Raw genomic sequence first — 22,239 nt, 5'->3', positions numbered from 1 at the left:
AAGGAGACAACAAGGTGCAGAGCTGGATGAACACAGCAGGCCAAGCACCATCATAGGAGCAAAAAGGCTGACATTTCGGGCCTAGACCCTTCATCAGAAATGATTTCTGATGAAGTGTCTAGGCCCAAAACGTCAGCCTTTTTGCTCCTATGATGCTGCTTGGCCTGCTGTGTTCATCCAGCTCTGCACCTTGTTGTCTCGGATTCTCCAGCATCTGCAGTTCCTACTATCTCTGATTCAGTAAAGATAAGGAAGTTGAATTCAACTGCCAGAAACTATATTTGATTAAATGGTTGAGAAAAAAACAAGAACAGGTGGAGGACAAAGCAGATATTTTTAGTTCAGATAAATTATTTGATTTACAACAGGAAAATGAAAAACTAAAGCAATTGTATCAAAAGGCCTACACAGAAGAAGAATCTGAGTGCTTTCCAGAATGTTACTATTATTACGAAGCTGTGTAGAGTAATAGTGAATTGGAAGGCAGGAAGCAAAAATTTGTTCGTTAAAAAAACAACTATATGGTCCCTTTAAGAGATAGAGTGCTTTGCTAAGCATAGAGATTTATACGTAAAATGCGTCTGTAAGCAGCTGCAGATTACAGACAGTTCTAAAAATGAAACATGTATTGACTGGCTGGATGATTGGAAACCTTCGGCTTGTTTTGATGTTTTGGCAACTATTTGGAATCAGCCAATTAATTTAAACCAAGCACTTAGTGATTGAAAGCCAATTGAATTTAAATCTGATGGTTTTGACAACCTTGGACCAATGCTATTTTAAGAAAATTGATACGTCATCTACGGTACATAAGGAGAGGGTTTTTGAAATTCGGGGTGAGACCAAACCGCCAGCTGAGAAATAAGTACCTAGTTCACAAGAAATTGCTAAGCTCTCTAAGAAAGCACCACCCTATCCATAAAAGGTACCACCGCGGCACTCCTAGCTAAGAGTCTTCGCTGAAGAAAGGTGTTTGTGGTTTGAGATCAACAGAAGGCAGAGTGTTCCAGAAGACAGACTCTGTGCAGAGTTGTACAACTTAAGTTTTAATTTATTGTTGTCTTACTAATTGGGCTTACATGAGTGGGACTTGTGTTTATTCGAACAGCATTCCAGTAGAATTTAGTTCAGTTAGGGAATAGCTATGTAGGCATCCAACCCTGGACACCAGACATAGTTTCTTGCCAACATCTTCGTCTCAGAAACCCCTGGATGACCCTGGTAAAGTTTGGCCAGTATCTGGCAGTGACCATTACACGTGTCCATAGTCAGATATTGTCTGCAGTGCTTGCAAGATTGTTTAAAACCAAAATGGACTTTTCCAGGGGAGGCACCACCGGTACAGTATCTGCCAGCGTGAGGCAGCTCAAGGCATCCACATTAGCCACTCAGCTTCCTAGACAGTGTTCTAACTTGCATGCACTGAGAATAAGGGTCCAGCGCTGAATTCTATTGGAAGCTGTGGGCAGCACCACCTTGTCCTCCCTCAGTAGCCCTCGCACGGGTTTGTGATCTGTTAGTATGACAAATTCCCATCTGTAAAGGTACTGGTGGAACCTCCTCACACCAAAGACGACTGCTAAACCTTCCTTCTCTATCTGGGCATACTTGCGCTTGGCATCAGCCAAAGTCCAGGAAGCATACACTATCAGGCATTCCTCTCCGTTGGGCCACCAGTAAGCCAACACCACTCCGAAACCGTACAGAGAAGCATCATATGTCAGCATTACTTCTCGCTTTATATCATTGTGGGCCAACAGTTTAGATGACAATAGCTGGTTTTACACTTCCTTAGAGGTTGCTTCTTGGCTTCGCAACTATTTCCAAGGCTAATCCTTTTTCAACTGCAGGTGTAAGGGTGCCAAGATGGAGGCCATAATAATTCACTAACCCAAGGAAAGACCTAAGCTCCGGTACAGACACGGGAGTCGCAGCTCTTTCAATTGCCCTCACTTTCTCTTCCAACGGGTGTAACCTAGTTTTGTTGACTCTGTAATCCAAGTAGCTCACCTGGGGCGCCTGGAACACACATTTTTACCTTCTAAGGCATATGTCCACCTGGGAGAAACATTTAAGCACCATGTCCAAGTTCACCAAGTGATCTTTATTGGTCTTTCCGGTTATTAGTACATTATCCAGATAAATGGCAACCTGGGCTAGCCCTTGTAAAATGTTCTCCATGGTCCACTGGAAAGAGCACATGCTAATGATACCTGAAATGGCAGTCTTGTATAATGATATAAACCCTTACAGGTATTAATTGTAGCATACTTCTGGGACTCCTCATTCAGTCGCAACTGCAGGTAGGCGTGGCTCATGTCCAGCTTCATAAAGGACAGCTCCCCCACCAACTTGGTGTACAAATCCTCTATGCAAGGGATCGGCTATTTATCCAGCTGCGAGAAGCAGTTTATCGTTTGCTTAAAATCCCAACAAAGGTGAACCAAGCTGTCAGGCTTCACAAATTGGCACAACCAGTGCTGTCCATTCTGCAAATTGCACTGATTTGATGATTCCTTCTCTCACCAGATTTACACCTCTACTTTTGCCTGCAAAGCAAATGGCACTGGGCAAGCCTTGCAAAATCCCAGAATTGCATCCTAGTCTACATGTAAAGTGGCTTTGGTCTCCGAGTCTCCAGCCCTTCTTGAAAAATTCCTGGATATTTCACTAGGACTTCACTGAGGCAGGCATTTTCCACACGAAAAATGTTCAGCCAATCTCGATGAGTCTTTCTCAACCAATTTCACCCCAATAGATTTGGGACAGAGCCTTTGACTACCATCAAGCACCAACTGCCTTTCAAAGGAGACCAGAACCAAAGTCGTACCCTTAATTTACAATGGGTCCCCTGTGTATGTTCTCAGTCTGGCTGAGGTCTTGTGCAAGCTTAAAGGTCGGAGTCCCAAGCGAATCTTGTTAAAGACAGCTTCTGCAACCACGGATACAGCTGTGCCAGTATCGACGTCCATGGCAAATGGGTGACCATTTAACCAAACCTTAATTTTAATTGGCTCTGACTTCAGTGTCACTAAGCAATTTAATTGTTCCAATCCACATGTAGGGAGACTTTCCAAGGTGTACACTCTCCAGGGTACTGGTCTGAGATTACCTACTCAAGTCAGGCCTTGAAGGACTCCTTTCCTGTCTCAAGTCCACATACTGGCAGTGACTACAATGGCTCACCGGCCCAGATCCTGAAGAACCGTTTAGCCACTTGGCCGAGGCTCGGCTTTGTTGTGGGGTTCTTGCTGTAGTTGGCCTGAGGTCCCTCTGCTCAGGACATACCCTGCATGAAGTGCTACAATTACATACACTCAAGTGGTATTCCCTAAGCTCAGTTGGGCAGGTGAGGATGTCCGCTTCCATTTGGATGCCCTGTAGTTCCCATGCTCCACTTGCCGCATTTTCTAATGATAAGGCCAGCTGCAATGCCTGTTTGAAGTTCAGTTTGGCTTCAGCTAGTAGGCGCTTCTGCATGGCTATATCATTAATCCCACATACCAAGTGGGGTCTCAGCATCTCATTCAGGGTTAACCCACAATCACATGCCTTCACCAGATGTTGTAACCTCGTCAAAAATCCTGATTCAGACTCCCCCGGTTCTCTAACAGCCGAATAAAACCAATATCATCTCAGGATTAGAGGTGGTTTGGGGTTGTAATATTCCCTAATCAACTGTGTCAACACTTGGAAGGTTTTAGTTTCTGGTGCCTCTGGGAAAGTTAAGCTGCTTATAACCAAAAATACAGCAGATCCACACACAGTCAGAAGAATTACTTGTTGCTTTTCATCTGCCCCAATGTCATCTGTTCAGGAAAAAACAAAATCGGATTCTTTCTACATTACTGGCCCAGTCTTCGACAGCAGGATCAAATGAGTCAAGCTTCCCAAATTGAGGAATGATACCAAAAATGCTTAACCCCAACTCCAAGATGACAGTTGCAACAGAATGTACTTCAGGCCCGTCCTGTTTTTTCCCGTCACCACTGAAATAACTGCACAGAGGTCAGGTCCCATCACCAAGTCACCCTTTATTTACAACTGGTCAGCCAGCTCGGAGTCAATGCTCAACTGAGGAGATTCTAATCTCCTGGTTACATTGTTCGGCCAAGGCTTTCCTAATTGACCCAGATTAACTACCACCAAGCAAGAACTTTTTATTCAACGAAGTCCACCTGGTCCCAATCACTATACAGTCCCATTAAATTTCTCCAACATCTTTTTACAAAAAAAAATTAATTTTCTTCAATTCTTCCTTCACAAAATGCCTTTGCTTCTCCACAACTTCTGGGAATTTTTTTTGTGACTTCTTCTGAAGTCAGAATAATTAGTTGCTTAATTACTCTGCCATATCCTGGTTCTGCATTATCAATTCTCCCGTTTCAGACTGTAAGGGACCGACATGTTCTTAACCGGTTTCTTTTTACATACTTTTAGAAGTTCCTACAATCCACCTCTATGTTCTTTGTAAGTTGACTTTCATACTCTAATTATCCCCTCTTAAATCAATCTCTTGGTCTTCCTTCAATGAATTCCAAACCTTTCCCATCCTCAGACTTGCTATTTTAAGAATCAACTTTGCATGATTCCTCTTTGGATCTAACACTATGCTTAAATTTTCAGCCATGGTTAGGCCACTTTTAATTGTCTGATCTTTTACACAATAGGAATATACAACTGCTGCAGTGCATACATTTACTCCTTAAATTTTAACCAATACCTATCCATCATCATGCCTGTTAATAAGTTATCCAGTCTATCAAAACGAACTTTTCTAGCATACTTTTGTAGTTTCCTTCATTTAGATTTAGAATCAGAGTTTCAGATTAGGCTGCTTCACATTCTATTCCAATTAAGAATTCTATCATGACATGGTCACTTTTTCCTAAAAGGCTTTTCGTAACGAGATTGCTAATAAACCCCTGGCATTGCACAAAATAAGTCTAAGATACCTTGTCCCAAGTTAGTTCCTCAACTAATTAGACTGAAAAGTAAATTATCCTGCATACATCTCAGGAATTCATCTGCTACAGTATTATTACTAATGTGGTTTGCTTTGATGGTGTGTAGATTCATATCAAAAATTAAAATTGTTACTGTAGCACCCTAGTTGCATGCATCTCTAATTTCCTGTTCAATGTTGTCCTCTACTTAATTACAACCTTTTGGAGGCCTCTAGACTATTCCCACGAAAGTTTTCCACCCCTTATTTCTTCTTAGCTACACCCATGCCTGTTCCATACCGGTATTTCCTCAGTCAATAACTTCTGCCACAATAACATTGATTTATTCTCTCACTAACAATATCAGCCCACCTCATCTATATTTTACCTGTACTTCCTAAAATTTGAATATTCTCGAATGTTCAATTTCCAGTCAAAATATTCACAATCATGATAGGTTAAGACAGAGTAAATAAGGAGAAAATGTTCCTACTTGTGAAAAGATTGATAATGAGAGGGCGCTGAAATTTTATAAGTAGTAAAAGAAGCAAAAATCAGTATGAGGAATAACTGTTCCAAGCACTAAGTAGCTCATATCTGGAATGCATTGCCCAGAAATGTGGTAGAGGCACAAATGCACACAGCCACGAGGAGAAAGATGGAAACAAGATGCCAGAGAGCCAGCACTGAATCATAGACTTCCCTACAGGGTGTAAGCAGGCTATTCAGGCCCATTGAGTCCACACCGACTCTCCGAACAGCATCCCACCCAGATCCACACTCCTACCCTATCCCTGTAGTCCTGCATTTACCCTGGCTAACCCAGGTAGCCTATATATCCCTGGACACAATGGGCAATTTAGCAGGGCCACTCCACGTAACCTGCACATCTTTGGACTGTGGGAAGAAACCGGAGCATCCGGAGGAAACCCACACAGACATGGGGATAATGTGCAAACTCCATATAGACAGTCGCCCAATGGTGGAATTGAACCCAGGTCCCTGGCACTGTGAGCCACTGTGTACAGATCCTTTGGACTGAGTAGCTTCCTCTCTTGTACTGTGACATGTCAAATTGCCAATGTTCGTTTTTAGATTTCAATGGTGAGTTCAGAATCACACAAATAAGCAGCAACTTCTTATTATTAAATCTTGCATTATTTAAATACAGCTTGGAACTGCCCCCGGGACTGCCAAGAAACAATGTGACACAACTCCCAACAAAAAAGTCGCAGACTTAGTTTGCCGCTTCCATCTCAGGGCTTCCATTTTAAAGGTCCTTTCACCAACATCACGTTGCAAGCACAGTTTCATGGTGGGGAGGAATTTGGAAAGGTAAAGGTGCAGGTGGCTTTAAGGGAAGAGGGTCAGCAGAGGCATTGAGACCTTGATAGTTACAGGCTTGGGTTATAAAGTAACTAAAACAACACAGGTTTGGATGAGATCAAAACTAATTTGTAGTAAAAATGAAGACTCACACTATATTATTGAACAAAGGTTACAACTGCAGACACTGGTGCAAAAGGAACTTCAGTCAAAACATAAACTTGGAATTCTGCCCACCTGAAAAAGAAACCTTTTCTCCCCCCCTCCCCATCATTTACCATCTACAAGGCTTATGTTGGAAATATGATGAAGCGCTCTCCTTTTGCCTGAACAACAACACTGAAGTAGACTGATATCATCCAGGAAAACACAGCCCACTTAACTGGTACCCATCCAACACCTGCACCACCAATGCACAGAGTGTGTACTAGCAGCACTGCAGGTTGCACCTCAGCTCCTTTGACAATACATTCCAAAGCCATCATGTCTACCACCCGGATTATGTATGGGAGCACTGACAACTGCAAGTTCTCCTCCAAACCACATAGCTACCTAACTTAGAACTATAATTGCTAGTCAGATACAAATTTTCATATTTCTTAGAAGTTTATGCTGGCAGCGTCAGCACGTAGTTGAGCTTTTTGTTTTTGCAACTACTGTCCACTTGTCACTTTAGATTGTTTTAATTTTACACTGAAGGGTGTTAAGATGATTGGCAATAGGTTGTCTTCTGTTGGCTGGTCAGCTGAGACTGATCAACCGATTTCTTTATGGTTTACAAATCTTCAAATTCTTCAAAATTTTCAATAAACCAGTCCCTGTTCTTCTTGGGTGTCAGATCTCATGACCACATTGAAGTTATCAGTAATGAGACTGGAGTTGTCCAGTCTGATCTGCTTGATAGCGACTTCGACAAGATAAGATTTGCAGGTTGCTGACTCAATACTTGGATGGATTGTCTCTATATCAGTTCTTGGGCTTAGCCTTGAACTAGAAATTCAGCTTATAGTGATCGAGCCAGTCACTATGGCTTTCCTACCTTTGAAGATAACATCAAAGAAATCATGAAATCTCTGATCAATAGCAGTTGTAGCCAGGGTTGTATTTTGGCATGCTATCTTACATAGGACCACTCTCTTGACGCAAAAAGCAGAAATTGCTGAAGAAGCCCAGGTCTAAAGGGTCACTGGATTTGAAATGTTAACCCTGCTTTCTCTCCACAGATGCTGCCAGATCTGTAGAGTTTCTGCAAATTTGTTTTTTTTTGTTTCAGGTTTCCAGGACCTGCAGTTCTTTGTTTTATTTTATTGCCATTTTGATGTCTAGTCTGGTTAGTTCAGGGACACAAAAGTCGAGTGTTATTTAGGATGGCTGTTACTAATTTCAAACAGTAGTTTCACATTCCAGCAGCCAGGTTTTGGAATTTTTCTTCTTTTCCACCTTTTGAAGTAAGATTGTTCTTTTTGCCTGTATTTCAGTTTGACAGCATTAAGAGATGCCCTTTGACTGCAGTAAATCAGTCATAGCCACGGGAACTAGGCCAGTGCCAGTGAAGTCTCCAAACTGTGGGTTCAGAATCTGAATTTCCCTCTCCTAGGTGGGTTGCCAAGCAAGGCTTAAAAAAAAACACTCCTATCCTTGGTTTTTTATACATAGTCTGGTAAACCAACAACTGTAATACAGAGTTAAGGAGTCAAGAGTTATACAGCATGAAAACTGACCCTTCTGTCCAACTAATCCACACTGACCATGTTCCCAAATTAAACTAGTTCCACTTGCCCGAGTTTGGCCCATATCCCTCAATCTTTCCAGTTCATGTATTTATCTAAATGTCTTTTAAATATTGTAACTGTACATGCATCCACCACTTTCTCTGGCAGTTAATTTCACACACAATCCACTGTGTTTAAAAAAAGTTGCTCCTCATGTCCTTTTTAAAAATCTCTCCTCTTACATTAAAAGATGTCCCCCTTGTTTTGAAATTCCCCGATTCTAGGGAAAAGGCCCTTGTTATTCACCTTGTCCATGCCCATGCCTTTATAAACCTCTATAAGGTCAATCCCCAACATCCTATGCTCCAGTGAACAAAGTCCCAGCCTATTTCTGTAACTCAAACTGTCCATTCCCTGCAACATCCTGGTGAATCTTTTCTGAACCTTCTCCAATTTAATAATGTACTTCCTATTGCAGGGTGACAAGAACTGCATACAGTACTCCAAAAGAGGCCTCACCAATGTCCTGTACAACCTCAATGTGACATCCCAACTCCGACACTCAAAAGGTCCGAGTAATGAAGAGAAGTATGCTAAACATCCTCTTAACCACCCTGTTTAATACACGGAATACGGTATGCTTTTGCTCCAAGACGTGATCAGTTTAGTCATTTCGGCTATATGGATTTCTTCCCACCTGACAGTTATCTTTACCTGGAGCTGTCAATGTTCATTTGTTCTCCCCTCAGCCAAATAAGGGCTGAACAATTCATATGACTGTGATAAACTATAGATTTAAAGTAATAGTCAGAAGGAATTGTGAGGAGTGGAGAAGGAATATTTTCATTGAGAGTTATGGAGGCTGGAACTCTGTCTGAAGAGAGTATCAGAAGTAGAAAATCTCATAGCATGTATAAAACACCAAGATGGGCACTTGAAGTTCTTGTATTCTACAGGTCTAAGGAGGGGAGATTAGACTGAACAGCTTTTTTTCCCCCGGCCACAAAGATAATGGTGTGAAACGGTCACATTCTTCTGTGCCAGTCTAAGTTTCTAATTAAACGTAGTTTTTCATGCACTTAATCCTACTGAAAGATTTTAAGGCAGACAGCAAACACTCTCTCTAAAGCTATTTGGAAGAAACAATGCAATGAATCCACTGGATAAACTAAATATTAAACTCAGTATTTTCAACATTAGGATTATGAAATTATTTCTCCATACCTGTTGGAGACTTTTGAAATGAAGATGCTGTGTGATTTATTTTGTGGTCTGCAACTACTAAGTTATGCGAGGTAGAAATTGCATGATCTGTGGTCTTAAGCTTCGAAGGCTGCAACTCATTTGCCTACATAAAAAGATATAATACTTAATATTCTAGATGACATACAAAGACAAAAATATTCAAAAACAAATTATAACTTTGTTCCGATCATGTAATATGAAACTAAATTTGACTCAGTAAACTTTACCATCTATCATTATTCACTAATAGGATTTGGTAGACTGAAATTAGTAGACTGAGTCAAGACAACAATCAAGCTGCAAAAACTGATGTATTCTAAAACTCTATGTACTTATTCAAAAATAAAAATACAAAATCGTCTGAAACTTAAGAGGCATATTATAGTTATTAAATTTGTCAGGATGTTAATGGATACTTAAGGGTGCAAATAAAAAAAGAATGGACTTCTTAAACCACCTACAGGACTCCTTACTCAAGCAGTATGTTTGCCTATAAAAGAAGAACACCTTGTCATATCCACTTATTGGCAACCAGTTAGATCAGGAAGCTGAGTAAGGAACATAACGTCATCTACCATACAGGTGGATCATAGCTAATCTGAAATCTTCGGTTCATTTTTCTACCTCTGTTCCATAACCTTGATGCCTTTAACAACAACAAAGCAAACAACTTGCATTGAAAGCTCCAATATTTCAAAGTCAGTGAATATCCAGTGATTACAGCCTTAAATTCACATGCTTTTAAAAACAGGCCAAATGGAAAAAGGTACAAAAACCAAGCCAACTGGATTGAGAGAGGGTAAATTTTAGAAAATGCAGGATAGAATTAGCTGAGGTGATGTGTAAAGTGAAGTTAGTGCACAGAATTACTGATCAGCAACGAGCTATTAAAAAGAAAATATAAACAGGGGTTTAATCTATCCACTTCCCATTTTAATGGTGGGGGCAAGATACTGGCAATTGATATACTCTCACGATCTTTCACTCATTTAAATATTGAAAGAAGGCTGGATGCTTTAGCTTTTTATTCTGCATCCCAGGGTTAAAAGGTGACTGGCCAGGTTTCTTGGGCCTTGGAAATGCAGCAAGTAACAGGTCAGCACTGATGTAAGCGGCATGTGACCTTCCAGAACTGTTCGAGAGCCATAAGCAACAGGTGTGCTAATTCCACAGCACCAAGAAAGCCCAGCAAGACATTTAGCAATTGGATCCACACCTATTAGAGTCATCCTGCCCCAAAGTCTTTCCAGGGCCCTCCAAAATTTTCTTTCATGCTCACCCAATCTTCCTAGCCTCACCATGAATGTCCCTTCTCACTCTCCATCATTCCAACCAATCTACTGATGTCACCCAACCCTCAAGCTCTACCTCTTCTTCTCAAATGACTGCCTACAAGAGGAAATGGATTTCAAAAATGGACTGAGACCCAGGAAAGGGGCAGGGGCAAGGCCAAGGCACTGCACATAATATGCCAGAACTAGACAGCAATATTTCAAATCCCCAATTTGAAACTGAAAATGTAAGGTGATAAAAGGAAGCTGGGGAAAGATGGAGTTCCAGGCTGAGCATGGAGTAGAAACAGTGAGGAAAAGGTCATGTGAGTAGGCAAGTCACAGAGCAGCAGTCTACTAACTATGTTAAGGAGAAACTCAGAACATTAAGAGGAAATCGATTTTATAAAGAACTTCAACAGAATAACATTAAAATTGTCAACAGTAAGTACTTACTGTAAAATACACTATACTTTACAGAATCATAGCTTACATTGTAATTTAATTTTAATAGTTTGTTTAGGACTACAGCACAATGAATGTCAAGGTTTTAGGAAAACTCATTAGCAACACTAAGCTTTCCATATTTGAATATTTATGTTCAGTAATGTGCAACATCAAACTGTCACATGGTGCCCATTGCCTTGGATTATTTCTCCTTGTGACAGCTCTGTAAAAGTAACCAAAAATGCAAGCAAATTATAAAAGGGGTTTTGCAAAAGAATCAACACAGAACATGGTCTGCTAGATATCCAGTAGTGGAAAAACATGTGGTACCTCCAATGATAGGGAATTATATTTCTAATTTTGAAAAGAAACTTCCAGTTCTTGCCTGGATATCTATGCAAATCTTAAAAATCATGCATTAACCATCTGTTCACACAGATACTTCAAACTTCTTAAATCTAACAAAGGGAATGTACCATATAGGGGTCTTCATTATTCAAGTTGTTTTGCAGCATATTACCCTGAAAATTCAATGCAATACCACACCTCCCAACACATTTCTTTTCACTTTTGATTTTTCACATCCTAATAGTAATGACAATTCTGTTCTCAGCAGCAACTCAATATCTTGAAAAATACATTTCCCAACAATAAAATGGGAGGTTACTCAAAGCACCTTCATTCTAGCAGAAGAGACTAACGTTATTACATGCAACCCCATGTATGCCAAGCAGAAGCAAAACCAATGGACAAATCTCTAAAAGAGGTATCACAAAAACTTCAAAATGTCACAACATCAGCTGATTAAAAATATATTCCTGGAATTTTAAAATCAGCATAACTAAATTGCTGTAATACTTTTTAAAATAAAGTTGATTAAAAGCCATGCTTGAATCCAAATACTGACCAAGTAAATTTCTAAGCTTCTTAAACTGATAGTTAATGACTAATGACTAGTCTATAAAATATACTCTACGCTAAATAACTGTCCAATGACCTAGGAAGGGAAGTGTGCATTCAAATTCACTGGGTTCAAGATCAGTTTTTCAGAAAGATATGAATAAAACCAATGGCTATTCTTGTTGCCACCAAGCAGTGGGCACCTTCACAGCCACAGTCCCTTCAATGTCATTACAAGCAACCAGATAGGACTGGCGCAATAGTTCCATATTTTATTTTGAGAGTAGCCTGGTCACTGTCTACAAAAGGTGATGCAAAGGAGCACTTTGTCACCGTGGGCTGTTCCTCTCACTAACCCACTTCCAAATATGAGAATGAAAATAAAACCTAGATTATGAAAACCAGAGACCTACAAAAAATTGTCTGAAAATTATTCACAACTATGAATGTTAAGTTTAGGTTGCATAATGCAGCTGGTAGGAAATAAAAGGCCATTTGTTAATCAGATCCGTGAAACTGAAGGATTATACTTATTTGATATCTTACCCGAGTAAATGTTTGGAATTCATTTTGACATGTTATGTATTTTGTTGGAGACTCCTGTCCTAGTTCTTCATCTATTAAAGTTGAATCATTCATTGACAGTTGAGAGAGTTCAGGTTCTTCCATGATCCCAAGATTTGATCCAATTTCCTAAGAGTATTTACTAAATGGATTATTACAATTCCCAACAGCACAAAAATGATGAGGGGAAGCTCAAGGACACGGCTCATAAAAATGCATTAGATTCAACATCATAAGCACTAGCTTACTATTATTTTAATTAAATAATATCGCAAAAACTTGTCAATAGCACTACTGTTTAAAACATTAATCAAATGATTAAACAGTATTGTCAGAGATTAATATTTTTGATTGCTTAAGCTTTACATTTAACAATTCTTCAATTAAAAATGTTCTCAATGAGTCCTGTTTTGCCAAACTGTGCAACTTTTAATAGTTCAAACATTCAAAGCTTTAACATTCAATGTATTTTGATAGATGTGAATTATGGTCCACTTACTTCAGAATAAAACTTCCAGCACCTAATAAGTAACATTTATTTGTGCATTATCAATCATTCTTTAAGACAAGTGTATTTTGTATGAATATTTGTTTCAGCAACTTCTGACAGAACAGAATGAAGCATTAGGGAAAAATGAGGCCAAGAAATTGTCCTATTGGTAGGAAATTAATAAAGCAGATGGTGCTAATTGGACATGGAACTACTTTCAAGGATGGACATTTTATTTCAATACTCTGGGCATCATTGGTATAAATTGGTGCATGCAAGTCAACATTTCTGATAATCAATTACAGGGTTGGTAGAAACAGAGGGAAAGTTTTCTTGAGAGGACTCTTGAGACCACATATTGTTTTTGAGCAGTTCCTTAGATATCAAGATTTAAGTTAGAAACAAAACTGTTTTGAAGCAGCGATTTTTAAAGTCATTCCATGGCTCCAATAAGGGATGTACAGAAACAAAATAATCTGCACTGGACAGGAAGCAAAACATGCCAACAACTAAACACTATGGCTTAATTCATGACTACACACCCCCAAAAGCCTTTGTCTTCCTCCAAAGGCTAGAGATCAAGCTCAATTAGGTGGACTAAGCACCCAATTATTTTCTGCACATTAAAAATTTTAATTTTCTAAAAGATGACACTTCTATAGCAGAAACATTTAAAGAAAAATCTAAGGCAAACAGGAGAGAAAAAAAAACAGGATTTCCTCACAATATTTATCTCAGAGCACTATTTTAAACTTCACAAATCTTATAGAGGAAAAAATGCACTGGAAAAGACTTAGCATTTTTCTCCTTTGGCTCTTAATAATCCAGCAGTAGATTGTAGATTGTAAATGTGAAGGGCAGGCCCAAGAGAGCTTACTACAAAAATTAGAATTTTGTAAAGATATTAAAAACGTTGGGAAATCATTCACATAAATAGTGTTACAAGCAGTGTGGACTGTTTGCTTTGTCTCATTCTGTCATAGGCACAACCAGAGTTGCTTTACCTGCACTGAATCTACTCTGCGGCCCCAACTCCTTCCAATTATCAATGTGAACAGCTCCCATCAGATTCTGTCTCCCACATTTGCTGCTATTCTAAATATAACTTTGCGTTCTTTTCCCATTCTCAACAAGACTCCTGCGATTGTCTAGCAGTGGATTTAGCAGACCTTTCTTGAATTATTTGCGGGCCTGTCTTGATTTTCTTGTGGGCTACTTACAATTTAGTTTAAACCCTGGTTAGCAGGAATTTATAGTATAGAAATGGGACCATTCAATTCCTCAAGCCTGGATAATGGCTAGTGTGTTGTCAACTTCAGCTGTCTCTCGATTGTCTTACCCAATAAGAAGAAAGGTAATTTGTGACTGGATCATTCAACAGAAAGCAAGAGAACATTTGAAAATACTGTGTTTTTTTCAGTTTAAAATATTATAATAAGTTGTGCTGCAGCCCATGCACAGTAATTACAACTTTTCAGGCTCCTTATGAAATACAGGCTCTGGCACACACAATATCATTTTTGCTGTAAAATACACTTCTTATCAAAGTTCTCTCTGGTTCAGTTCTCAAGGGAATGCCTTGACCAGAGTCAACCTGCTTGATTTAAATTTAAACAAAATTTGAGAGTCAGCTACCAGTCCCGGTACATTCCTCGCGGTAACACTTCTGCAAAAATCCACTCACTAACTATTCAGCACTCTCCGCTCATACAGTAACAATGTAGCCTACCCTTTGGTATTTCTCGTGAATTGTTCTGATGAGTGCAAGATGAAAAGCTTCAAAAAAAAAAATGGATCTTTTTCCAGCGATACTCAATTTCTCTACAACGAATAACACAATTATCATATGCAACATTTAAAAAATCTTAAAGCTATTAAAAACCGTGTAACAATTTCATGCATACCCAAAAATGCATTGATGTTAACAATCTATTTGCTTTAAATGTACACAGTTTAACATAAAAGCTGATACATTCACCTCAAAGATTGGGGGGAAAGATCTGAACTTCACATTTGGTAGGATGATTCAGTGAGTTTGCAGGGATTTTAAAATTCTGTGACTTGGTTTTATGTCCCGTCTAGCACAATGATATCAAAGTCTCCTCTTTGCTGGTGAGAATAAAGTTTGGCAGCATTAATCCAGTTCCTCATGGCCATAAGCCCACAGCACAGAATATGACAAACTGGCAAGCACATTCAATGCACAATGGCCCAGACCTTCTGGCTACCACAAGAAAAATCTGACCAATGATCCTCTTAAAGATTCTCCACTAATGGCCATTTTTATGGTCTGCTCTGGATGCCTACATTGTAAGAAATCAAACAGAAATCTACTCAGTGCATGATCAGAATTGGAGGCCAATACACCTTCCTTTTAATGGCAATAGCGCCATATTCCAGCAAGTAGAATATTTAAAATAACTAAGTACAATTGGGGAGTCCTAAGGGACAAAGCCATTGGACGAGGCCCTAAGGGACAAGGGAAGATTGGAAAGGAAACGGAATTGTGAAATAATAAGACATTTAGGAAAGACAGGAAGCTAGGAAAAGATAAAAGGATAGTTCTGAGTACAGTTGAGTGGGATGACCTTTGTTCATGAAACTTGGATGCGGTTATGGTTTGGGTAGAGATGTGATATTGTAAAAGCAAGACGACACCTGTGGGAGTGGTGTACAGGTCCTCAGCACTGACCACACAGTAGGATGGAGCATACAGGAAGAAAGAATAGTAACTTATCAGAATGGCAAGATGATAATCATGGAAGATTTTAAAAGTCAGGGGCATATATTACAGAAACAGACCTTTCAATCCAACTCATCCATGCTGACCAGGCATCTGAAACTGAACTAGTCCCGTTCGCCAGCGTTTGGCCCATATCCCTCTAAACCTTGCCTATTCAAGCACCTGTTCAAAATGTCTTAAATGCTGTAATTATATCCACCTCTACCACTTCCTCTGGCAGCTCATGCAGCACCCTGTATATCAAAAAGTTGCCCATCAAATCTCTTCCAAATCTTTCCCCCCTCAGTTTTGGATTCCCGTACCCTCTGAGAAAAGCCTTGGCTGTTCACCTTATTTATGTCCCTTGTATAAACTGCTGTAAAAGGTAACACCTCAGCCTCTGACGCTCCAGGGAAAAAACTCCCAGCCTATCCATATAAATCAAACTCTCGAGTCCCAGCAACATCCTTGTAAATTTTTTGCTGTACCCTTTACAGTTTAACAACATCCTTCCTATAGTTGTACACAGATTCCAAAAAAATGGCCTCACCAATCTCTTGTACAGCCCAACATGATGTCCCAACTTCTACACTCAATGCTCTGACCAATGAAGGCAAGTGTGCCAAATGCCACCTTCACCACCTTGTCTACCGGTGATGCCACTTTCAATAAACTATGAACCTGCACCCCTACATTCCTCTGTTCAACAACAGTCCCCAGTGCCCTACAATTAACTCTACAAGTCCTGCCCTGGTTTACCAAAAGGCAACACCTCACATTTATCTAAGTTAAAAGCCATCTGCAACTTCTCAGCTCACTAGGCCATCTGATCAAGATCCTGCTGTAATCTTAGATAACCTTCTTCACAGTCCACTCTATCAATTTTGGTGTCATCCACAGACTGACTAACCACACACCCTATATTCTCATTCAAATCGTTGATATAAATGACAAACAACAGTGGATCCAGAACTAATCCTTGTGGGCCTCCAGTCTGAATAACAGCCCTCAACCACCACCCTCTGTCTTTTACCATCAAGCTAATGTTGTATCCAGTCGGCTATCTCTTCCTGGATCCCACGTGATCTAACCTGACTAGCCACTCTACCATGCAGGACTTTGTCGAAGGCCTTGCTAAGGTCCACGTAGACAACGTCTACCACTCAGCCTTTATCTATCTTCTTGGTAACCTCAATAAATAACTCAATCAATTTCGTTGGACAACACTTCCCAAGCACAAAACCAAGCTGACTATCCCTAATCAGACCTTGCCTTTCCAAATGTATGTAAATCCTACCTCTTAGAATCCCTTCCAACAACGTACCCACTACCGGCAGCCTTTCTTAAACAACGGCAAAATGTTAGACACCCTCCAGTCTTCCATCACCTCACCTATGGCTGTCAATGATACAAATACTCTGCAAAGGATGCCACAATCTTTTCTCTAGCTTCCCTCAATATTCTGGGATAGGGTGGCATGGCAGTTTGGTGGTTAGCACTGCTGCCTCACAGGCAGGACCCAGGTTCAATTCCACCTTTAGGCAACTGTCTGTGTGGAGTTTGCACATTCTCCCCATGTCTGCATGTGTTTTCTTCGGGTGCTCCAGTTTCCTCCTACAGTCCAAAGATGTGCAGGTTAGGTGGATTAGCTATGGTAAATGCAGGATTACAGACATAGAATAGGGAGGTGGGTCTGGGTAGGATGCTCTTCAGACAGTCAACGTGGACTCGATGGACTGAATGGCTTGCTTCCACATTGTAGGGATTCTGTCATTCTCTACTTGATCAAGTCCTGGGGGTGTATCCACCTTTATGCATCTGAGACCTCCAGCATCTCCTCTTCTTGAATGTGGATGCTTTTCAAACTATCACTATTTACTTCAGAGTTCCCTCGCTTCCAAGTCTTTCTCCAGTAAGTACTGGGGCTAAAAATTTGTTTACTATCTCACTCATCTCCTGGCATCCTTATTAATTCTTCAGGGGCCCTTTACTCTCCCTAATTACATTTTTGTCCTTAATGCACTTGTAGAATCTCTTAGAATTCTGCGAGTCATAGAGATGTACAGCACAGAAACAGAGCCTTCAATCCAACTCATCCATGCCAACCAAATATCTTAAATAAATCTAGTCCCATTTGCCACCATTTAGCCCATATCTCCCCAATACCTTCCTATTCATATACCTATCCAGTTATCTTTTAAATGTTGTGATCGTACCAGCCTCCACCACTTCCTCTGGCAGCTCGTTCCATACAGCCATCAACCTCTACATGAAAAAGTTGCCCCATAGGATCCTTTTAATAAACTTTGCCCTCTCACCGTAAATCTATGTCTTCTAGTTTTAGACTACCCAACCCCGGGGAAAAGACTATTTACCCTATCAATGCCCCTCATGATTTTATAAACCTCTATCATTAATCTTATTTGCCAAAACTATCTCAGATTTCCTTTTTGCCCTCCTGATTTCCTTTCCAAGTGTACTCCTACTCCGAATTCATAGAAAAAGAACTTTCTGGAGTGAGCAAACAGCAGGCTATACTTGATTTATTATTGTAAATGAGACAGGCCTAATTTGGGATTTTACAAGCAAAAGCACCCAAGTACCAGCGACCATAATACATTTGAATTTTACATTCAGTTAGCACAAGAGTGGAGTGTGTAAAAAATTATTTTTAAACATTGAAACAAGGATAATTATGAAAGCATAGAAGCAGAGCTGGCGAAAGCGATTTGGCAAGTTAGGTTAAAGAATAGGTTAGAGATGCAGTGGCAGGCCTAAAGCGGATATTTCAGAATACTTGGAATAAGTACATTCTAAAGAGTCAGAAAAATTCCAAGCAACAGCCCCACCAACTGTGCTTAACTAAGAAGGTTAAAACATTGTATTAAACTTACAGTGAAAGCATATAATTGTGCAAGAACAAGTGGCAGGTTAAAACACTGGACAGACTAAACCAAAGAATATTCAAAACAAAGAAGGAAAATGACAATACAGCACAAGAGAAAGCAAGGCAGAAATAAGAGTAAGAGTTTCGATGAATAATGAGAAAAGAACAGAGTTAACAGTGTTCATCCTATAAGTCAGCCTAGAAAAATAATAATGGAAAACAAGATGGCAGTCAAATTGAACATTAGTAACCTCTATAGTGAAGACCAGTCACATTCCACATGAAATGTTAAATCAGGGAAAAAACAAAGGGGTTAACACATGAAAATCACAATTATCAGACAAACAGTACTGAATAAAATTGTTGGAACTGCAGGCTGACAAGTGCTTGGGGTTCTGATGGACTTCATCATAGCGTTTTAAAAGGAAGTGATTAGCTAATGAAATTTTATTTTTCCACATTCAATTGATTTGAAGAATGCCCCATTAGATTGAAAGATAGTGGTTATTCGAAAAGTAAGAGACAGATAAAAAGCAGAAAACTATAGGTCAGTTAGCTTGACTTTTGTCACCCGGAAAATGTTAAAAGCTATTAACAAAGAAATTGTAGCAGGGCACTTGGATGAGTTCAAGGTAATCAGGCAGAGTCAATATGGGTTTGTGAAAGGAAAATTATAATTACCATTCGATGGGAATTCTTTTGAGGAATTAACTGGTGGTATTGATAAGGATAACCAGAGAATGTACTGTACTTAAGATTTTCAGAAGGCATTTGATAAAGAGCCAAATCAAAAATTATTATGGAATGGTGTACAGTGTAACACATTGGTGTAGACAGAAGATTAGCCGGCTAACTGGCAACTGAGTGTAGGCATAACGTGCATTTTTCAAGTTGGCAAGATATAACAGGTGGTATGCCACAGGGATCATTGCTGGGGCCTCAATTATTTATAATTTACATGAAAAAGACAAATAAGGGATGATATGTATAGTTGTAAATTTGCTGATGATGCAAATGTGTGGAAAACTTATGAAGGGGACACAAGGAAGTTGAATCCGATACTGTAAGGTTAACTGAGTGAACAAAGATCAGGCAAACCGAGTATAATGTGGAAAAATATGCACTTCTCCATTTTGACAGGAACAATAAAGATGATGCAGATTTTCTCAATGGTGAAGGATTGCAGAATTCTGATATGCAGAGCACCCTGGGTGTCCAAGTGCATGAATCAATAAAAGTTAGCACGCAGGTACATCAAGCAATTAGGGAACCTAATTCTCATCTCTTTCTCTCCTTCACCATTATAAGCACCACCACTCGCCTTTTGTCCTAGTCACGTTTTACCATGTGTTTCATTTGTTTCCACACCCTCCATCTTTTGTTTACAACAGCATAGAACTACCACTCCCCCTTTCTGTTCTGAAGTCATATCAAATTCAAGACATCAACTCTGTTTTGCTTCATAAGTGCTTCCAGACCTACTACATCTCTCCAGCACTTTGTTTCTTACAAACATAGGGAGCTTAAGCTTCAGTTATACAGGGCATTGGTGAGACCAAATCTGGGGTAATGTGCACAGTATTGGTCACTTTATTTAAGGAAGCTGCTCTTTTTATTAGCCAGGAATTAAGGTAAGTTTTAATTGTTCTAACAATCCAATGACCCAAAGACCCAGAGATATGGGCCAATGATAACTGATCATAGAAATACTAAATAACCTGTAAAACAGGAATGGTGAAACACAAGAGGGGCAGCATGGTGGTTCAGTGGTTAGCACTGCTGCTTCACAGCGCCAGGGACCCGGGTTCGATTCCACCCTCAGGCGACCGTGTTTGGAGTTTGCACATTCTTCCCGTGTCTGCTTGGGTTTCTTCCGGGTGCTCCGGTTTCCTCCAACAATCGAAAAGATGTGCAGGCTAGGTGGATTGACCATGCTAAATTGCCCAAGGTGTTCAGGGATGTGTAGATTAGGGAAGTTATATGGGGATGGGTCTGGGTGGGATGCTCCAAGGGTCAGTGTGGACTAGTTGGGCCGAAGGGCCTGTTTCTACACTGTAGGGATGATATATGGATATGGATATGGAAGAGAAAAGGATAGGGGTGGAATCTTTACTGTAATTTGACACTTTTCCCATGTGACAAAACTAAAATAAACATGGTAAGGGGATATAAACTTGCCAATTTCTTCAATCATTATACCTTAAAATATTTTACCACTAAAACACCAACTTGCTATAATAAACTAAACAAATTATTTATGCAAGGGAATCAGCTCAAATCAATTCTTTGTTCGTACACATCCCTTATTTTTGAACAAAATATATACATTATACACATACCCTTGCTGGTATAATACTCTGCAATGTGCAAACTTCTGATGTAAGGTTTGACGACAGTGGCTGATCCTGTTCAGTCTCAAACTCAAGTCTGGCAGCTGTTTGAGTTCTTCCGTGAGATAACTGCCCAGATTGCACCATGTGATTCTGCTCTGAGACACAGAGCACTTCACTTCCAGTGCAATTCTTTTTCCTTGGTGATATTACATTAGAGAGTTCAGTAGATTGATCATTCAAAGTACCCACTTCATTTACCTTTTTGGATTTTATAAGCTTGGTAAAAGTGACAGCATGTGAAGTTATGCTTTCACAAACCTCCAGATGTTTTCCATTTTGATCAGAAGTGTCACAGTTGTGATCATTTTCTGAACTCTGTGTTGCATTTAGCTGGGAGAATGAGCCAAAACACTCCTGAGTATTTTCTCTTACATCTCCTTGCAAATTTTCAGTCGATGAATCAGAACAAATTGACTGGTCTATGGATTCAAGAATCTGTGAACCAGCAGCTGCAGTTTCTGGTCTTATAAGATCCAATGGAGGAAGATGTAGACAGTTAATTGAGGAGGCACCGTTATTAAATCCTTGTTCTGAAAGTCTGTTGCACATTACATTTTCTCTGGAACCAGTGTCTAAACTGTATTTGTTTGAACTAATTTCCAGTCGAAGTGGTTGAAAAGTTTTCAACCTACCATCTTCTAAAAAATAGAATCAGCTTTAGTCACATAATGCATGGCACATTTACAAAAAGTCAGTGTACATACTAGTCTGCTTATTGTACTAAGTACTTATTTTGTCTAATGAAACTAGCTGATAATTTATGCTAATTGGATTTATGAAATGGTTCAATGAAACATTTCAATGTTATAGGTGAATTATTTAGACATTTCATGTTAGTGCAACATGACCTTTCCAACACAAACTTGTTTGAGTTATTGAAGAAGTTACAAAGATGATTGATGAGGGCTGGACAGTGGATGTTGTCTACATGGACTTTAGCAAGGCCTTTGACAATTTCCGTCATACAGAAGGCAAAGTCACTTGGGATCCATGGTGTGCTGGTAAGATGGAGATAGAACTGGCTTGGTCACAGAAGACAGAAAGTAATGGTGGAAGAGAGATAGTAGGAACTGCAGATGCTGGAGAATCCGAGACAACAAGGTGCAGGGCTGGATGAACACAGCAGGCCAAGCAGCATCATAGGAGCAGAGAGGCTGACGTTTCGGGCCTAGACCCTTCATCAGAAAAGGGGGAGGGGAAGGGGGTTTTGAAATAAATAGGGAGAGAGTGGGAGGCGGATAGAAGAGGGATAGAGGAGAGGATAGGTGGAGAGGAAACAAACAGGTCGAAGAGGCGGGGATGGAGCCAGGAAAGGTGAGTGTAGGTAGGGAGTTAG

General features: G+C 39.9%; 1 protein-coding gene across 8 annotated transcripts in view; it reads right to left on the bottom strand.

The window, feature by feature from the left end:
* cep295 (centrosomal protein 295) overlaps positions 1–22,239 on the bottom strand; it is a 141,671-nt gene that overhangs the window by 21,227 nt on the left and 98,205 nt on the right. For 6 of the 8 annotated variants that reach the window (XM_048598511.1, XM_048598505.1, XM_048598508.1 and 3 more), the window contains 3 exons: positions 20,850–21,541; positions 12,394–12,540; positions 9,209–9,332 (listed from right to left, as the gene is read on the bottom strand). In XM_048598511.1, the coding sequence (XP_048454468.1) occupies positions 9,209–9,332; positions 12,394–12,540; positions 20,850–21,541 (963 nt within the window). Of the gene's footprint in view, positions 1–9,208; positions 9,333–12,393; positions 12,541–14,630; positions 14,723–20,849; positions 21,542–22,239 lie in introns of those variants that run through there. The other 2 variants (XM_048598506.1, XR_007262362.1) reach the window with 2 other exon arrangements.

The sequence above is a fragment of the Rhincodon typus genome, chromosome 6 (assembly GCF_021869965.1).
Source record: "Rhincodon typus isolate 14 chromosome 6, sRhiTyp1.1, whole genome shotgun sequence".
NCBI lineage: Eukaryota > Metazoa > Chordata > Chondrichthyes > Orectolobiformes > Rhincodontidae > Rhincodon > Rhincodon typus.
This window is presented reverse-complemented; position numbering and strand designations above follow the sequence as displayed.